The sequence below is a fragment of the Myxine glutinosa genome, chromosome 5 (assembly GCF_964187855.1).
Source record: "Myxine glutinosa chromosome 5, kmMyxGlut1.1, whole genome shotgun sequence".
Classification (NCBI taxonomy): Eukaryota; Metazoa; Chordata; class Myxini; order Myxiniformes; family Myxinidae; genus Myxine; species Myxine glutinosa.
In genome coordinates, this window is record NC_136265.1 from 106,878,253 (window position 1) to 106,894,033 (window position 15,781).

General features: G+C 48.7%; 1 protein-coding gene across 1 annotated transcript in view; it reads left to right on the top strand.

Annotated features, from left to right (window-relative positions):
* Window positions 1-15,781, top strand: part of LOC137427260 (autotaxin) — a 152,198-nt gene that overhangs the window by 63,724 nt on the left and 72,693 nt on the right. Inside the window, exons 15-16 of the mRNA XM_078777402.1 lie at window positions 6,910-6,941; window positions 15,154-15,275. Coding sequence (XP_078633528.1) covers window positions 6,910-6,941; window positions 15,154-15,275 — 154 coding nt within the window. The remainder of the gene's footprint in view (window positions 1-6,909; window positions 6,942-15,153; window positions 15,276-15,781) is intronic.

The following is a 15,781-nucleotide window of genomic DNA, read 5'->3' on the forward strand; positions in this document are numbered from 1 at the left end:
AGGGCCAAATGGGGGTAATGGGAAACCAAATGGGGGTAATGGGGAACCGGATGGATGCTCAGGGTGAGCGATTGGAGGGCCAAATGGGGGTAATGAGGGACGAAGCGAGGGGTACCGGTGAGGGATTAGAAAAGAAATTTGAGGGATTAGACAAGAAATTTGAGGGATTAGACAAGAAATTTGAGGGGTTAGACAATGGGATAGAAGGGGTGAAACATGGGTTAACGGGGGTGGAAAACAGAATGGCTGCCCAGGAGAATCAGTTAGAGGGGGTGAAAAATGGGTTAATGGGGTTAGAAAATAGGATGGAGGACAAATTGCGGGAAATAGGGGAACAATCCGCCCGGGAAATCGAACAGATGGGGAACCAGATGGAGGAAATACGACGAGGAGTGAGTGAGGAGGTCTCGGGGCTGCGCGAGGAGGTAAAGCGAGGCGAAAAGCGTATAGAGAAAGAGGTGAGAAATAATACGGCAAAGTTACAGGGGGGAATAGAAGATCTGACGGAGGAGGTGGAGCAGCTGACAGAGGGACAAACTAAGTTAGTGGAGCAGGTTCAAAAGAACACTGCGGTACTAGGAGGGTTAAAGGCGACACAAAAAGAAATTAAAAACGAATTAATAGCGACGCAGAGGCAATGTCAGATGGTACGGGAGGAACTGACAATGAGGGTGGAAGAGGTGACAGAAGCAATGGAGACGAAGGACCGGGAGGTAAGGACGCACGTAGAAACGGTCACGGTAGCCTTAGAGGACGAACTTGAGGAGACGCACCGGGAAATAAAAGAGGTTAAACAAAAATTAGAGGAAGTGGGAGAAGAGGTGAGTGAAATTAAGAAGGGACGGACAGAAACTAAGAGGGAGATAAAGGAGGAAGTCATGGAATATGTACAAGGTCTGTGTTCAAATCATGATGTGATGCTCACTAACCAAATAAAAAGTTTGCAGGTGGCAAAGGAGGTGCGACGAGGTACGGAGGTGAGTGGCAATGTACATGATGTGAGGGGAGATTCAGTCGGCTTGGGGATTGGTTTGGATCCGGGTGTTCGTGAAAGGCCGTTGGTGAGGTGTGTGACAGGACCGGTGTGCGAAAAAAGAGGTGTGCGAGAATGTCCGACCATGGGGTGTGTGAGGAAAAAGTGCACGCCGAGGAGTGAGTGTACCGTCAAGAGTGAGTTGGTCGAAGCGCGTGTGCGAGGGAGCACAGGGAAGCGCGGTGTGGAGAGTGTTACGGAGGAAGTAACGAAGAAGTGTGCGCGGGAGGATGCGCGAGAAAGGTGTGTAACGGACGGGTGCATGGGGAAAGCGCATGCTGTCAAGAGTAAGGGAGAATGCATGCCTGTGGTGAGTGTTACGGAGGAAGTAACGAAGAAGTGTGCGCGGGAGGATGCGCGAGAAAGGTGTGTAACGGACGGGTGCATGGGGAAAGCGCATGCTGTCAAGAGTAAGGGTGAGTGCGCGACCGAGAGTGGAGGTGAGAGTAGTGAGAGTGACAAGGAGAGTGAGCTGGTTGTGATAGGTGAGCGAGGATGTACACCTGGGATGGAAGGATGCACACCTGGAATGGTAGAGCGTGAGTGGGAATGCACGCTGGAATTGGTAGTGAGACACGTGGTTGGGTGTGCGGGTGAGAGCACACCTGTGATTGTCACAAAGGAGGTGACCGAGGAGGGGGCGCGAAGCGGTGTATTGGTGAGGTGTGCGAGCAACGAATGTGTGCCAAAGTGTTCGGTGGTCAGGTGTGTGACCAAGTCGGTGAGCGGAATGAGTGTACCGAGGTGTGAAAGAAAAGGTACGAGGAGAATGGGAACGGCTGCATGTATGAGCAAGAAAGAGGTAGCGTATGCATGTAGGCCTGCAGGTGAAGCGTCGACGGTAACCGGGTTAAAGGTTAGGTCGACTTTTAGCCGGATCGGGCCCTCGGTGCGTGCCGGGCTTCGCGTGCCGCGAGAACCAGCGGAGATCCGAGCCACGGCGGGTTCGAAAGGACCGCCGTGCGCGATCCACGCTGGGCCTCGCGTGGAGCGGCCGCGTCCGGGCTCCACAAGGCGGAGCGGGCAGCTCGATAGGAAGGGTCGTCATGGCGACCACTTTCTATTGAGACGTGCCGGCAGGTCGAGATCGGGACATTGGATGGCTCCACGCCGAAGTGGTGCATGGGATCTCGGCCCGGGTAAGCCTCCGTCCCTGCCCCGAATGCGGGACGTATCCAGCCGCTGGCACAAAACGACCCGCGTTCATTGCTCGGCTGTACGAAGCCGGGCTGTAGATGTGAATTGGCGCACCGAGAGGATGTAATAAGTAGACGGGTGATGGTGGTAGTGATAGTGATTTAAAACGAAATTTAGAAAAGTGAATAGAATTGGCAGTAAATGGAAAATTTTTGAATTGTTGGATTTGGACGAGCGAAATTGGTAGGGAGAGACCCCCGATGTGGTGGGATGGCAAATCCACCATCCCTCACAGGTGGGGGCAAAGGAGCACTAGATTATGGGGTGTATGGCAGTGAAAACTAGCCCGGGTGGGTTAGGATATGGTGTGTAGGGATCTAGCGAAGATTGACATTAGGTGACGTTAAGTTTAGTTAGTGACTGATACCTGTAGTGGGGACGCAGGTAGATTAGTATGGATGATAATGACGTGGGAGCGCAATAGTTTAAAGGGACGACTGGGAAGCGCAAGTTTCAGAGGGGAGAAGTTAGCTGAGATGATGCCGTGTGTGTGAGGATTGAACGGGTGAGAATGGAACAGGTGTGATTGCACAGGTGTGCAACTGAACAGGTGTGTGGAGCAGTGTATGAGGGAGTAGTGGTGATTGCGTGTTGTGTTGACCAAATGGTCCAGGAAGAAAGGAGGGTGCAGGTGGCACCAGGTATGATTGCACAGGTGTGCAACGACAGGTGAATGAAAGACAGGTGTATGGAATAAATGGTATGGAGTATTGGAATGGATGGTCGTGGAGTGAGTATGGTGGAAATTGTGGAGTGGAGTGGATGGTGCGAAGGTGTGAATGGGGGAAGAGTGGACCCCCATCACGGATACCCGGGGCGGGTAGTGTAAGTGTTAGGTAGAGGGTATAGGTAAATTGTGGTTGGATATTGGCATCTGTGGTGCGAGTGGAAGAATGGTCTTTGGATGGGTGCATTAGTGTTGTGGAAATGGCTGGGCGTGTAGCCTGTTAGTGTGTGTAGTTGGTTTGGGCACTCCACCACTGTGAGGATGTCGGCCAGGTGAGGCCGCAGGTGGGCTCTGGGAGCCGGTAGTAGTTGTTGTGGATGGGGCCCGAGGATCCGGAGGACGGACCCGGGTAGCCCAGTGCCAGAGGGCACCAGTGGGGTGACAGATCCAAGAGGGGTCTTCCCCAGGTAGTTAGGTTAGGGTGAGGAGCTAGGTAAGCTCGGGTGGCAACTACAGTGGTGGAGGTGTGCAGGTGGGTAGACCTGTTGGGAGAGGTACACGTCGCAGCCCAGAAATTGTGCTAGAGCACCGGGAGATGAATCGGGGGAGTGAGACCCCAAATTGAGAAGCACCACAGTTTGGTCAATGGGAATTGGTTTTTAAAACCACATAGAGTAAGATTGCCAATGGATTGGCAGGGAAAGACCCCGGGTAGTGTAAAGTGTGTTAAAATCATTTAGAGGATAGTTAGGATGAAGGATCTCCTCACACCATCTGCATCCACTCACCTGAGGTGACAGGTACTCCACACCATGCCATGTTTGATTATTTTTTACTGTGCAAATGTTTGGGTTGTGAGACGCATCATGACGTGGGTGTGACATTGTGCGTAATTCCATCTCTCCCTCCTTTTGAGGATTGATGATGAATTGATGATGGCAAATTTTGAAGTAGAGGGATTGTGGTGATGAATTTGGTATAAGGGAAATATGGGGAAGACGTGACAGTAGTGACGAATTTGTAAATGGGTAGATTTTGTAAATATGGGGTAAGAGCAAGGGTAGTGTAGGTGACAGGGGGGTGACGTACGGTAGGGACGAGCTTTCTCACTTCGCCCTCCGTACGCATTTCACCTTGCATTGCCTTGTTTGACGTGTACCCTTGTGACCTTACCCCTCGCTCAATTGTCTTTCTTTTGTCTCCCACATGACCTGTGCGCCATTGGGTGCCGAGGGGAGCGTGCGTGAGGTGGCCATTGTGCGCCCGAGATTCCCAGAACCAGCACGCATTGCGTTGATGTACCACTTTATGGACCGCTGTTCGGCGGCCAAGTACCACTTGATGGACCCCAGGTTCTGGGGCAGAGCACCTCTGTTGGAGACCGGCCATAGTGGCCAGGGAATCTTGCTTGCGGACCTCGGTAAGGTGGCACCTATGCCAAACAGGTGGACCACCCTTAGTTGGCCCCTGAGGCCCTAAATAATAATAAAAAACGAACACAAGTTGTGCTTTTTATTATGTCCAAATAGGCCGCATGAAGCCAGAAGACGTCAGGAAGAACATCGGCCCAGCAGACAAGGAGAAGACCACCACCAGTTGTTTTGTTGTGTTTATTATGAACCATGGTGACTGCGCACCGAGTGGTGCTTTGTGGTGCTTGTGGTGCTTTTGGGTGCTTTGGTGGTATTGGTACTGGTGCATCGATGCAATGCGTGCTGTCTCCTCCCTCCCAACAGGAATTTCTTTCTCTTGTTCCCTAAAAAGAAAAGAAAAAAACACACAGGTCCTGGGTTGCGTTGTAAATAAGAAATCACGTCATTGTAAATAATGCTCCCCACCGTAAATGTATAGTTTCAGAATAATTCCGTAATTCGGTTAGCTGTGGGCTTGAGTCTGTTAGACAGGATGCAATGCAATAGGGGGACATACTTATTTGTGTTTTAAAATTGTCACACTCAGGGTCAGGTTAATTGTAGAGGGAATTACACCTACATGTCACACTCAGTTAAGTCTAGTAGGCCCGAGGACGTGCCTGAAGAAAGGAGGGTGCAGTGTAACGATTTTGAGAAGTGTAACGGGTTTTGAGAAGTGTAACGGGTTTTGAGGAGTGTAACAATTTTGGAGGAAGGGTAACGGATGTGAAGAGTATGGTTTTGGTATGGTAACATCCTGGTAATGTAAATAATGGTCGCAGCCGTCCTCCTAATTAATTTCATAGAACATACACGCAGGTCACGATATATCTTTTAAATAGTGTATTTCCTTATTCCATGTAGGCTAAGTATGTGTTTTCCACTAGATTGACTTTGCATTGTATCAAACAAAATAAGCGTAGGCCCTTCCAATTTCCCCAAAACCTCCCTTCCATTTGCCTTCCGCATTTTGGTCGGTTTTTCTCTTCAACCACCATTGGCCACGAGGTAAGGTTGGAGAAGAAAGGCGTGTCTCCACCTCGTCAGAAGAGGGAAGGAGTGAACCGGCCCTAACAGCCAATCAACACCGCGGTGATCGACCCGGTAGGCGTGCCCTCGGAGCCGGCGGCTTGATTTCGGCCGAGGTGATAAAAGCGACTGTAAGGGACTGCTTTGCGAGATGACTGGAGATGAGCTGGAGAGGAGCAACGAGGCTGCACCAAAGAGAGGCCTTGAGAGATACGCTGGGGGATGACCTGGAAGAGGAGCGCAATCCACCGCAAGCCCTACCTACCTGCCTGCAATATCCCCTGTCGTTGGAGAGACGCGCTGAACGGAGGGAGACGGCTCCACCCCAGGAAGAGGAGCAGGTGTGCCGAGCCAGCGCGTGACGGCCGCGGATACGCGACGGAGGTTTTCCCGCCAAAACCGCGAGGGGTTGAAAGCTGCTGCCTCCGACCTTGCCTTCCTCTCAAGCAATCAACCTCGAGCCATTACCTGCCTGCAATATCCACCGTGTGAGTGTGAACGTCCTGTCCTACTCGTTTGTCTTGGGGATTAAGTAAATGAAATAGAATAAGTTAACAATGCACTGTGTGACTGCTCTTTTCCATCTATTGCTGTAAATAATATTGGTCGCTCTAAAATATTGCTTGTGTGTGTATAATAAATCTGTTCTTCCTCCAAACTCTGTCTTTCTTCTCTCTTCTTCTCTTTCGGTCGCTTTAGAGGTTTCCCAATTGAATATCTGTAGCGCGATTAGTCAACGTTCGGGTGGAATCGGGTTCTAATCGGGGAGTAACTGTTCGGACGCGGTTAAATACACCACCGCTCGGTAAAATAACATCCAAAAACCGTGTCCGTAACAATATGTACTTTGTTTACTTTATCATCTTAACATTGTCTATTTTCAAAAATGACATCCGCTGTTGAAAAAAGGCGATTACACCACTGTCGGTTGTATCACCATGGCTTACAAACACCGATTGATAAGGAACGGCTGGCTTGGCGAGTGAATAGTGATGTATACAGTGATTCATAGGTAAAACGATTAGCGGTCAGCGATGTGTACACCTATTCATAGGTGTGAAGTTCTATTGTACAGAAACCATGTTTGATTAGGCCAAAACAAAATGGTGGATTAAGACCCCTGAGAGGTGAACGTGGGCTGACGAAGGTTAGGCCAAAACAAAATGGTGGATTAAGACCCCTGAGAGGTGAACGCGGGCTGACGGAGGGTAAGCCTGTTTTTGTTTTAATTAAATAAGACGGTTAATCATCTTCAAAAAATGTGTTTAAGTTTACCCAAACACTCAGTTTTCACTCATGCATTCCCTTGGAGTTCCGTTAGTATGCATGCAAAGTTTCAGGCAGATAGGTTTCATGGTTATGGAATTATGGAGGAGACACTCTGACACTGACACACACACACACACACACACACACACACACACATACACACACACACACACACACACACACACACACACACACACACACACACACACACACACACACACTCTCTCTTCTTATTATAGATTGGAAGTTTTGTGCTCCAATGTCTTTGATAATTATTGTTACCTTTTTTCCTCCCTCTGCAGTTAATCCTCAGTCCATCATCACAAACCTTACGGTCAGTACAATCATTGTTTATTTGTATCTTGGCAATATGTATGTGAGGACAGTATTGGAATAATAATTGAGACCAGAAATAAATAAATCCAGATTCTAGCTCATAGGTACCAGGAAGTTGTTCCAGAGCAATAGAGAAATTACGAACTACCTAATAAGAGGAATTCCAATCAGTGGCCAAATAATGTTTTTAGAAAAGGTTTCAAAAAACATTTTATAGAGGTATTGAATTGAGGGTCAGGGAAGAGCAAAATATCAGGGGGCAAAGGGTGAACAGGTCAAACAGCAAAACTATTTCAAAATGAATAACTATTCGTAAACGCAAGCTTAAAGAGATGTATTTCATGTACACACTCCCAATTAACCTTCCTAACCTCCATTAACCCTTCCTAACCTCCATTAACCCTTCCTAACTAACCCTACCTTCTTACTTCCTGATTTTTGTGTGTCCTTTCTCTCTCTATTTCTCGCTCTCCTCTCCCCCTCCCCTCTCTCCCCCTCTCTCCTCTCCACCCCCTTTCTCCTCTATCTCCTGTTCATTTAACCCCTGTCGGTTGTGCCCAATTGGTGCCCGGCTACCCCACTCTCAATTTAACCTTGCTCTTTGATGACCCTCACTTTTGTAGAAAAAAAGGAGAGAAGTATGATCTGCATGATCAATAATGCTGCATTTGCCAGCAGCCCTAGCTCGATAAGGATGGATCCATATTATAGACGACACGTAATTTTAATTGTCTTCTTTTTTCTGATATTGTGAGGTTTATTTTGTGGTGTCCATCTACAAGACTGAAATATGCTGCTTTCCACCTCTCCATTTCATCACTGCAGCAATAATAATAGTAATAACAAGTACAGATACATTCAAAGTACACCGCCCCCATGCCAAATAAATAACATATCCTCCAGTGCGCGACAATTGCCAGGGTGCCATCGGCACCTGGCAATGCCGCCGTGCAGCATAGAGAGACAGTTTTGGGAGGATGTACAATAAATTGATTGATTAATAGTGTAATTAAATAAATAAATACTAATCGTAAAATAATTAATTTCTTAATCAAATGGAGAATAGCATACCTACACCACCAGTGTTTTGTTCAAAGCTGTAACTTTTTGAAAATTAAATAATTAATTAATCGAAATTAAATAATTAATTGATTAATCAAGAAATATTTAATCAATTAATTGATTAATCAATAAATCAAAAATACCCTTTATAGCCAAATCACTTGGTCATGGTCGTGTCAAAATATCAGCTTCCTCGCTCAAAAGGTGCTTCAGATATTTCCCAGATGAGAAAGAAAATAAATAAGTGATTCATACCAAAAATAAATAAATAATGGTAAAAGAATTAAATTATTAATCAACTGGCTAATAGAATACCTAAACCACCACCGTCTTATCCGAATCTGTAACTTAAAAAAAAAATCAATTAAGTCATTAATCAAATAATTAATCGATTAATTGTTTAATCAATAAGCCAAAAATACTCTTTACAGCCAAATGACTTGGTCATTGTCATGTCCAAATATCAGATTCGTAACTCAAAAGGTGTCTGAGATATTGGCCAGGTGAGAAAAAAAAAGTTCTTCATTTATCAATAATAATTTAGTAATTAGTCAATTCATTGAATGATCAAAAAACCAAAAATATCTTTTTTGCCAAAGCACGTGCTCACTATTGTGTCCAAATTTCAGCTTCCTAGCTCAAAGGATGGCTGAGATATCGCCCGGACAAACAAACAAACAAACAGACAAACAGACAAACAAACCAACCAACCAACCAACAAACAAGAAAGAAAGACATGGTCACTTTATCGTGGACATGCTCCTTCTACTCTCCCAACAATGGATGGAGGCTCCCAATATCAGGCACAAAATCAGGGCCATGTCTCTCTCTCTCTCTCTCTCTCTCTCTCTCTCTCTCTCTCTATATATATATATATATATATATATATATATATGTCGACGTTTCAATACAGTCTGGCATCCCACCTTGCTCTTCAAACTGTCTGCCAATGGAATGCAAGGCCAAATCCACTCTTGGATGACTGACTTACTCTGTATCTGCCACAAAAAACGTATGCTCCTTCTACTCTCCTCCCATCTCATCCCTCCAATCTCTTGGATGTAGGTGTCTCTTGGATGTAGGCGTCTCTTGGACGTAGGCGTCTCTTGGACGTAGGCGTCTCTTGGACGTAGGCGTCTCTTGGACGTAGGCGTCTCTTGGACGTAGGCATCTCTTGGATGTAGGTGTCCCTTGGATGTAGGCGTCTCTTAGCTTGGATGTAGGCGTCTCTTGGCTTGGATGTAGGCGCCTCTTGGATCTAGGCGTCTCTTGGACGTAGACATCTCTTGGCTTGGATGTAGGCGTCTCTTAGATGTTGGCGTCTTTTGGATGTTGGCGTCTCTTGGATGTAGGCGTCTCTTGGATGTAGGCGTCTCTTGGACGTAGGCGTCTCTTGGACGTAGGCGTCTCTTGGACGTAGGTGCCTCTTGGATCTAGGCGTCTCTTGGACGTAGACATCTCTTGGCTTGGATGTAGGCGTCTCTTAGATGTTGGCGTCTTTAGGATGTTGGCGTCTCTTGGATGTAGGCGTCACTTGGATGTAGGCGTCACTTGGATGTAGGCGTCTCATGGATGTAGGTGTCTCTTGGATGTAGGTGTCTCTTGGATGTCGGCGTCTCTTGGCTTTGATGTAGGCGTCTTTGGATGTAGGCGTCTCTTGGACGTAGGTGTCTCTTGGGTTGGATGTAGGCATCTCTTGGATGTTGGCGTCTTTTGGACATAGGCATCTCTTAGATATTGGCGTCTCTTGGATGTCAGCGTCTCTTGGCTTCGATGTAGGCGTCTCTTGGATGTCGGCGTCTCTTGGCTTCGATGTAGGCATCTTTGGATGTAGGCGTCTCTTGGACGTAGGTGTCTCTTGGGTTGGATGTAGGCGTCTTTTGGACGTAGGCGTCTTTTGGATGTAGGTGTCTCTTGGCTTGGACGTAGGTGTCCCTTGGACATGGGCGTCTCTTGGATGGAGGTGTCTCTTGGCTTGGATGAAGGCGTCTCTTGGACATCGGCATCTCTTGGATGTAGGCGTCTCTTGGCTTGGATGTCGGGGTCTCTTGGCTTCGATGTAGGCGTCTTTTGGACATCGGCGTCTCTTGGACATCGGCGTCTCTTGGACATCAGCGTCTCTTGGACATCGGCGTCTCTTGGACGTAGGCGTCTCTTGCTTTGGATGAAGGCGTCTCTTCAATGTAGGCGTCTCTTGGATATAGGCGTTTCTTGGATGTAGGCGTCTCTTGGCTTGGATGCAGGCATCTTTGGACGTAGGTGTCTCTTGGCTTGGATGTAGGTGTCACTTGGATGTAGGTGTCTCTTGGATGTAGGCGTTTCTTGGATATAGGCGTTTCTTGGATGTAGGCGTCTCTTGGACATAGGTGTTTCTTAGCTTGGATGTCGGCTTCTCCTGGATGTAGGTGTCTCTTGGATGTAGGTGTCCCTTGGATGTATGTGTCCCTTGGATGTAGGCGTCCCTTGGATGTAGGTGTCCCTTGGATGTAGGCGTCTCTTGGCTTGGATGTCGGCGCCTCTTGGATTGGACGTAGACACCTCTTGGATGTAGGCGTCTTTTGGATGTAGGCGTCTCTTGGATGTGGGCGTCTCTTGGATGTGGGCGTCTCTTGGACGTAGGCGTGTCTTGGACGTAGGCGTCTCTTGGACGTAGGCGTCTCTTGGACGTAGGCGTCTCTTGGACGTAGGCGTTTCTTGGATGTAGGCATCTCTTGGATGTAGTCGTCTCTTGCATGTAGGTGTCTCTTGGATGTAGGTGTCCCATGGATGTAGGTGTCCCTTGGATGTAGGCGTCTCTTGGCTTGGATGTAAGCGTCTCTTGGCTTGGATGTAGACACCTCTTGGATGTAGGCATCTCTTCGATGTAGGTGTCTCTTGGACGTAGGCGTGTCTTGGACGTAGGCATGTCTTGGACGTAGGTGTCTCTTTGACGTTGGCATCTCTTGGACATAGGCGTCTCTTGGACGTAGGCGACTCTTGGACGGAGGTGTCTCTTGGACGTAGGCGTCTCTTGGACGTAGGCGTCTCTTGGACGTAGGTGTCCCTTGGATGGAGGCGTCTCTTGGCTTGGATGTAGGCGTCTCTTGGCTTGGATGTAGACGCCTCTTGGATGTAGGCGTCTCTTGGATGTAGGTGTCTCTTGGATGTAGGCGTCTCTTGGATGTAGGCGTCCCTTGGATGTAGGCGTCTCTTCGATGTAGGCGTTTCCTGGACGTAGGCGTCTCTTGGACGTAGGAGTCTCTTGGTTTGGATGTAGGCGTCTCTTAGATGTTGGCGTCTCTTGGATGTTGGCGTCTCTTGGATGTCGGCGTCTCTGGGATGTAGGCGTCTCTTGGATGGAGGCGTCTCTTGGCTTGGACGTAGGTGTCTCTTGGGTTGGACGTAGGCGTCTCTTGGGTTGGACGTAGGCGTCTCTTGGATATAGGCGTCTCTTGGATGTAGGCGTCTCTTGGATGTAGGCGTCTCTTGGATGTAGGCGTCACTTGGATGTAGGCGTCTCTTGGACATAGGAGTCTTTTGGCTTGGATGTAGGCGTCTTTGGACGTCGGAGTCTCTTGGCTTGGATGTAGGCATCTTTGGACGTAGGTGTCTCTTTGCTTGGATGTAGGCGTCACTTGGATGTAGGCGTCTCTTGGATATAGGCGTTTCTTGGATGTAGGCGTCTCTTGGCTTGGATGTAGGCGTCTTTGGACGTAGGTGTCTCTTGGCTTGGATGTAGGCGTCTCTTGGATGGAGGCGCCTCTTGGATATAGGCGTCTCTTGGATGTCGGCATCTCTTGAATGTAGGCGTCTCTTGGATATAGGCGTATCTTGGATGTAGGCGTCTCTTGGCTTGGATGTAGGCGTCTTTGGACGCAGGTGTCTCTTGGCTTGGATGTTTTAGTCACTTGGATGTAGGTGCCTCTTGGATGTAGGCGTCTCTTGGATATAGGCGTTTCTTGGATGTAGGCGTCTCTTGGCTTGGATGTAGGCGTCTTTGGACATAGGTGTCTCTTGGCTTGGATGTAGGCGTCTCTTGGATGTAGGCGTCTCTTGGATGGAGGCGTCTCTTGGATGGAGGCGTCTTTTGGATATAGGCGTCTCGCGGATGTAGGCATGTCTTGGACGTAGGCATCTCTTGGACATAGGCGTCTCTTGGATGAAGGCGTCTCTTGGATGAAGGCGTCTCTTGGATGTAGGCGTCTCTTGGATGTAGGCATCTCTTGAATGTAGGCGTCTCTTGGATGTAGGCATCTCTTGGATGTAGGCGTCTCTTGGATGTAGTCGTCTCTTGGATGTAGGCGTCTCTTGGATGTAGGCGTCTCTTGGACATAGGTGTTTCTTAGCTTGGATGTAGGTCTCTCTTGGATGTAGGTGTCTCTTGGATGTAGGTGTCCCTTGGATGTAGGTGTCCCTTGGATGTAGGCGTCTCTTGGCTTGGATGTAGACACCTCTTGGATGTAGGCATCTCTTCGATGTAGGCGTCTCTTGGATGTAGGAGACTATTGGACGTAGGCGTGTCTTGGACATAGGCGTGTCTTGGACGTAGGCTTCTCTTGGACGTAGGCGTCTCTTTGACGTCGGCATCTCTTGGACATAGGCGTCTCTTGGACATAGGCGTCTCTTGGACGTCGGTGTCTCTTGGACGTAGGCGTCTCTTGGACGAAGGCGACTCTTGGACGTAGGCGACTCTTGGACGTAGGCGACTCTTGGACGGAGGCGACTCTTGGACGTAGGCGTCTCTTGGACGTAGGCGTCTCTTGGACGTAGGTGTCCCTTGGATGTAGGCATCTCTTGGCTTGGATGTAGGCGTCTCTTGGCTTGGATGTAGACGCCTCTTGGATGTAGGTGTCTCTTGGATGTAGAGTTCTCTTGGATGTAGGCTTCTCTTGGACGTAGACGTCTCTTGGCTTGGATGTCGGCGTCTCTTAGATGTTGGCGTCTCTTGGATGTTGGCGTCTCTTGGATGTTGGCGTCTCTTGGATGTAGGCGTCTCTTGGATGTCGGCGTCTCTTGGATGTAGGCTTCTCTTGGCTTCGATGTAGGCGTCTTTGGATGTAGGCGTCTCTTGAACGTCGGTTTCTCTTGGGTTGGATGTAGGCATCTCTTGGATGTCGGCGTCTTTTGGACGTAGGCGTCTCTTGGATGTAGGTGTCTCTTGGATGTAGGTGTCTCTTGGCTTGGACGTAGGCGTCTCTTGGACATGGGCGTTTCTTGGATGGAGGTGTCTCTTGGCTTGGATGTAGGCGTCTCTTGGACATCGGCGTCTCTTGGATGTAGGTGTCTCTTGGCTTGGATGAAGGCGTCTCTTGGACAAAGGCGTCTCTTGGATGTAGGCGTCTCTTGGCTTCGATGTTGGATGTAGGCGTCTTTTGGACATCGGCGTCTCTTGGACATCGGCGTCTATTGGACATCGGCGTCTCTTGGAAATCGGCGTCTCTTGGACGTAGGCGTCTCTTGGTTTGGATGAAGGCGTCTCTTGAATGTAGGTGTCTCTTGGATATAGGCGTTTCTTGATGTAGGCGTCTCTTGGCTTGGATGTAGGCGTCTTTGGACGGAGGTGTCTCTTGGCTTGGATGTAGGCGTCTCTTGGATGTCGGCGTTTCTTGGATGTAGGCCTCTCTTGGATGAAGGCGTCTCTTGGATGAAGGCGTCTCTTGGATGAAGGCGTCTCTTGGATGAAGGCGTCTCTTGGATGTAGGCGTCTCTTGGATGTAGGCGTCTCTTGGATGTAGGCGTCTCTTGGATGTAGGCGTCTCTTGGATGTAGGCGTCTCTTGGATGTAGGCGTCTCTTGTATGTAGGCGTCTCTTGGATGTAGGCGTCTCTTGGATGTAGGCGTCTCTTGGATGTAGGCGTCTCTTGGATGTAGGCGTCTCTTGGATGTAGGCGTATCTTGGATGTAGGCGTCTCTTGGATGTAGGCGTCTCTTGGATGTAGGCGTCTCTTGGATGTAGGCGTCTCTTGGATGTAGGCGTCTCTTGGATGTAGGCGTCTCTTGGATGTAGGCGTCTCTTGGATGTAGGCGTCTCTTGGACGTAGGTGTTTCTTAGCTTGGATGTAGGTCTCTCTTGGATGTAGGCGTCTCTTGGATGTAGGCGTCTCTTGGATGTAGGCGTCTCTTGGATGTAGGCGTCTCTTGGATGTAGGCGTCTCTTGGATGTAGGCGTCTCTTGGATGTAGGCGTCTCTTGGATGTAGGCGTCTCTTGGACCTAGGTGTTTCTTAGCTTGGATGTAGGTCTCTCTTGGATGGAGGTGTCTCTTGGATGTAGGCGTTCCTTGGATGTAGGTGTCCCTTGGATGTAGGCGTCTCTTGGCCTGGATGTAGACGCCTCTTGGATGTAGACGTCTCTTGATGTCGGCGTCTCTTGGATGTTGGCGTCTCTTGGACGTAGGTGTGTCTTGGATATAGGCGTCTCTTGGATGTAGGTGTCTCTTGGATGTAGGCGTCCCTTGGATGTAGGCGTCCCTTGGATGTAGGCGTCCCTTGGATGTAGGCGTCTCTTGGCTTGGATGTAGGCGTCTCTTGGCTTGGATGTAGACGCCTCTTGGACGTAGGCGTCTCTTGGACGTAGGCGTCTCTTGGGACGTAGGCGTCTCTTGGACGTAGGCGTCTCTTGGACGTAGGAGTCTCTTGTACGTAGGAGTCTCTTGGGCGTAGGCGTCTCTTGGACGTAGGCGTCTCTTGGACGCGGGAGTCTCTTGGACGCGGGAGTCTCTTGGACGTGGGAGTCTCTTGGACGTGGGAGTCTCTTGGACGTGGGAGTCTCTTGGACGTGGGAGTCTCTTGTACGTAGGAGTCTCTTGGACGTAGGCGTCTCTTGGACGTAGGCATCTCTTGGACGTATGCGACTCTTGGACGTAGGCGACTCTTGGACGTTGGCGTCTCTTGGACGTAGGCATCTCTTGGACGTAGGCGTCTCTTGGAAGTAGGCGTCTCTTGGAGTCTTGTGAGTACTGTACTGTATTTCAAATTCCTATAACTTTTGAAATGTCCCCATATTTATTAATATTCATTCTCATGTATTTTGTGGAATTTTTGGATTTTATTCCAGGACTTTACTGTAAAGAACGCTGCAGTATTTGCCACTATGGTTAAGAGAGTGTTATATTGTTTTGGAGTCTTTTCTTATGTTGTTGGTCCTGGTTGTTGCTGTATTGTGTAACAGTGTCATAGTCAGCATTTCAAGCCTTACCTGAAGCATCACCTTCCGAAGCGTCTACACTATGCATTTAACCAGCGCATTGAGGACATCCACCTGCTGGTGGAGGAAGGCTGGATGGTGTACACGTAAGACATTTCAGGGAGTACCATTTTATTTTTTTCTGATGCTTGTCAGAATAAATAAGCCTTCTTTGGGTCACTTGTATATCTTGTAAATATTTTCAAGTGTGTGTGCGTTTGTTTTGTGCGATTATACGTTATACTTTCATGGCCGAACCATAGCGCCTAACGGCTGCAGATTTTGAGTGTAATTACTTCAGGATCTGGGCAAGGTTTTTTTTAGCTATCCCACCTCACGAGGAAATGATCTTGTTTGTAGGTTTGTGTCGGTCTGAAAATCATGTAAAAAACTGGCTGGGCCAATCTCCACCATATTTTGAAAACATGCTGGGGGTACATAAACAATAAACATATTAGGTTTAGGTCATGGGCACAAAATATCGCCCCCCTCTCCCTACAAAGAAATTCTCTGTGTGTAGGTCCGGCTATCATATGAAGAGGCAACTGGGCCGATCTCCATCAAATTCGGCAGATGTGCTGGGGGTGCCCAGAGTCAGGTCATGGGCACAACC